This window comes from Macrobrachium nipponense, chromosome 5 (assembly GCF_015104395.2).
Source record: "Macrobrachium nipponense isolate FS-2020 chromosome 5, ASM1510439v2, whole genome shotgun sequence".
In the NCBI taxonomy this organism is placed as follows: domain Eukaryota; kingdom Metazoa; phylum Arthropoda; class Malacostraca; order Decapoda; family Palaemonidae; genus Macrobrachium; species Macrobrachium nipponense.
The window spans coordinates 75,133,698-75,136,647 of NC_061107.1; the positions used below are offsets into that span (position 1 = coordinate 75,133,698).

The following is a 2,950-nucleotide window of genomic DNA, read 5'->3' on the forward strand; positions in this document are numbered from 1 at the left end:
ACGAGTAAAGTTTGGCCTAGGCCTAACTTCTGAATCAATATTACTAAAATAATTACTTACTTGGAAGAAATTTGTGATTTTCGTAGAGAAACTTACAAAAGCTATTAGATCAGGCTACCAATAAAGATAATACTAGGGTATGTTTTTAAGGCCAGTCAGACACAATGCAGTCTGATTTTACGATTCCATCTGAATGCATACGCTTGGCCTTGAATTAGGTAGTTGATAGTCAGTCCTCCATTTACAGGTAATCTATAATTCTCTTTTTCTATAATAAGGATAAATCTCTGACAGCAATTGCATGCATTTGCAGATTAGCCAAAAATATATATTTCCTAAAATAAAAGTTATAAAGGAAACATGAAGACAAAAAAAAAAAAAAAACATAAAAACCAAAAAACCATGGTTTCTTTATGTACTGGTTTAAACCATGGTTTAAGCCCCCAACCCTGATATATATATTATATATATATATACATATATATTTATATATATATATATATATAAATATAAATATATATAAATATATATATATATATAATATATAATATATATATATATATATAATATATATATATATATAGTAGTATATATATATATATAATATATTATATATATATATATATATATATATATATATTATATATATATATAATAAACATGGGGGGAACTAATAATGGTTACTCTAACAGATAATTTTATTCTCAATTGTTTCCTTGGTGAGGGGGGGGGGGGGGGGAAGAGAGAGAGAGAGAGAGAGAGAGAGAATGTCTTAGTTTTCCAAAAACAAAAAATCAGTTTAACATTTTCAATCGTCATATAACTGTCTTAGATATCAGACTGATGTAATCAGTAAAACAAGGATGTATTTATCCATTACCTGCATATGCTCACAGAGCATTATTGCTGAGAAGAATGACGGAGAGAGAAACAACATATAGTTCTAATTTTTATCAGTGAGATAATAAAAACAATATCTTATTGGTTATTACAAATAGGCAACTTGCCAGTGCTTGATTTCAGAACCATATATTGTAGAATGATTAACAGCAATCATTTGTTCATCAGTTTGCTAACATTTCCCACTAAGAATTATTTGTATAACTTTACTCTACTGAAGGGAAAGCTTTAGAAATGAAGAAGGTTTAGAACTACTGTTCCACGCTCTCCATTTTCCAGACCTTCACGTAGTCGACCTGGAGGGCGGCCTTTTCGCTGATTCTGGACTCTCCATGCTGCCAGGTGGGAAGCCAGTCTGCACGCTGTGAGAGAATGTAATATAGAATTTAGGTCAAATACCAACCGCAGGAGCCTATGAGGTCATTGAACGCTGTAATGGAAATTGACAGTAAAAAGGTTTGAGAGGTATAACAGAAGGAAAACCTCAGATGCACTAAGAATCAACTGTTATGAGAGGGTGGAAAGTAAGATGAAGAAAGAGAATATGAAATGAGGTACAGTTAAAGGAATGAAAGGGGTTGCAGCTAGTGGCCATAGGGACGCTACTAAAGGGGTCGTTAATAATGCCTACGGTGCACTACATGAGGTGCACTGACGGCACTACCCCCGTAAGGAGATGCCATGGGAGAGAGTAATGAAATTGATTGATAAACTACATAAGGATTATTGATATTCCACGCAGTTTAAGGCTGCTATTAAGATAGTGAATTGCTCGTGACTGATGTAAGCGTAATGGGCAATAAAACAAGGGTAAGAGGAGTTAATCCACCACACAGCAAAGACACCAGCAATGTGTACTATACCATTTTAGTACTACTTTAGAATTTGTTCTTACAAAAATTATGAACAGCTAAAATTTTCAAACAAACTATCTACGAAACAAAATGTGATACCTTACCCTTTTCTTAAAAAAAGTGTTACAATTATCCAGTTGTCTTATTTTATAGTAACTCCTCTCGACTAAATAAAAACACTGCTGTCTCTACCAATCAGAGAAAATTACAATCCATTCAATGCAATACTTACGCCATTCCAGAAATCTTTGTTAGGAGTGGGCGAGGTGTTGTTCCAAGGCTTGGACGCTCCAGGGACGTCATCAGGGAAGAACCCACCGACTCCTCCGACGGCCAAATCAAGGATGATGTAGAACTGAAGGAAGCAAATTCATTTAGAGATTTTGCCTCTCGTCGAGGTAAAATTAAGTACATCTTATAGTTTAACCAGACTAATGAGCTGATTACTAGCTCTCCTAGGGCTGGCCTGAAGGATTGTTCTTTTTTTTTTTTTCCTTTTTTTTTTTTTTTTTTTTACGTGGCTAGGAACCAATTGGTTACAGCGCCTCAGTGGCGTGGTCGGTATGGTGTTGGCATACCACCTCAGTGGCTGCGAGTTCGATTCTCGGGCATTCCATTGAGGTGTGAGAGATTTGTATTTCTGGTGATAGAAATTCACTCTCGACGTGGTTCAGAAGTCACGTAAAGGTGTTGGTCCCGTTGCTGAATAACCAATGGTTCCATGCAACGTAAAAACATCGTACAAACAAACAAGGCAATAAGCTCGACCATGTGCCAAAATAAAATGAGCTCTCAGTGGACCTATTCATTCACGATGGGAAAACCGACATAAGAAAATAAGAAGACTAAAAACTTTAAAACAAATAAAAAATGTGCCAATAATAGCTATAGTGTATAATCAAGGCCACTGAAAATAGATCTATCTTTTGGTGTTCTCGGTATGATGCTGCACGAGCCGTGGCTCACAACACCTACCCACCGCATGGTGGTGGCGTATATATTGTTGCCAGATGCACCATTATGGCTAACAATTTGGTATGTTTGATGATTGAATGGTAGAGATGATTAAATTAGCAATTTGCAGCCCTCTAGCCTCAGTAGTTTTTAGATCTGAGGGTGCACAGAAAAAAAAGAAGTGCCTCACCTTTTGGTCGAAAGGTGCCATTTTCTCCCCGGAACTCCAGATGTTGTCAATG

General features: G+C 36.0%; 1 protein-coding gene across 2 annotated transcripts in view; it reads right to left on the reverse strand.

Annotated features, from left to right (window-relative positions):
• Positions 1-938: 938 nt before the first annotated feature.
• Positions 939-2,950, reverse strand: part of LOC135215414 (beta-1,3-glucan-binding protein-like) — a 12,709-nt gene continuing 10,697 nt past the window's right edge. For both annotated transcript variants that reach the window (XM_064250026.1, XM_064250025.1), the window contains exons 10-12: positions 2,899-2,950; positions 1,987-2,109; positions 939-1,262 (exon numbers count right to left, since the gene is read on the reverse strand). The exon at positions 2,899-2,950 is cut by the window's right edge and continues 78 nt beyond it. In XM_064250026.1, the coding sequence (XP_064106096.1) occupies positions 1,152-1,262; positions 1,987-2,109; positions 2,899-2,950 (286 nt within the window). In that variant the 3' untranslated portion in view covers positions 939-1,151. The remainder of the gene's footprint in view (positions 1,263-1,986; positions 2,110-2,898) is intronic.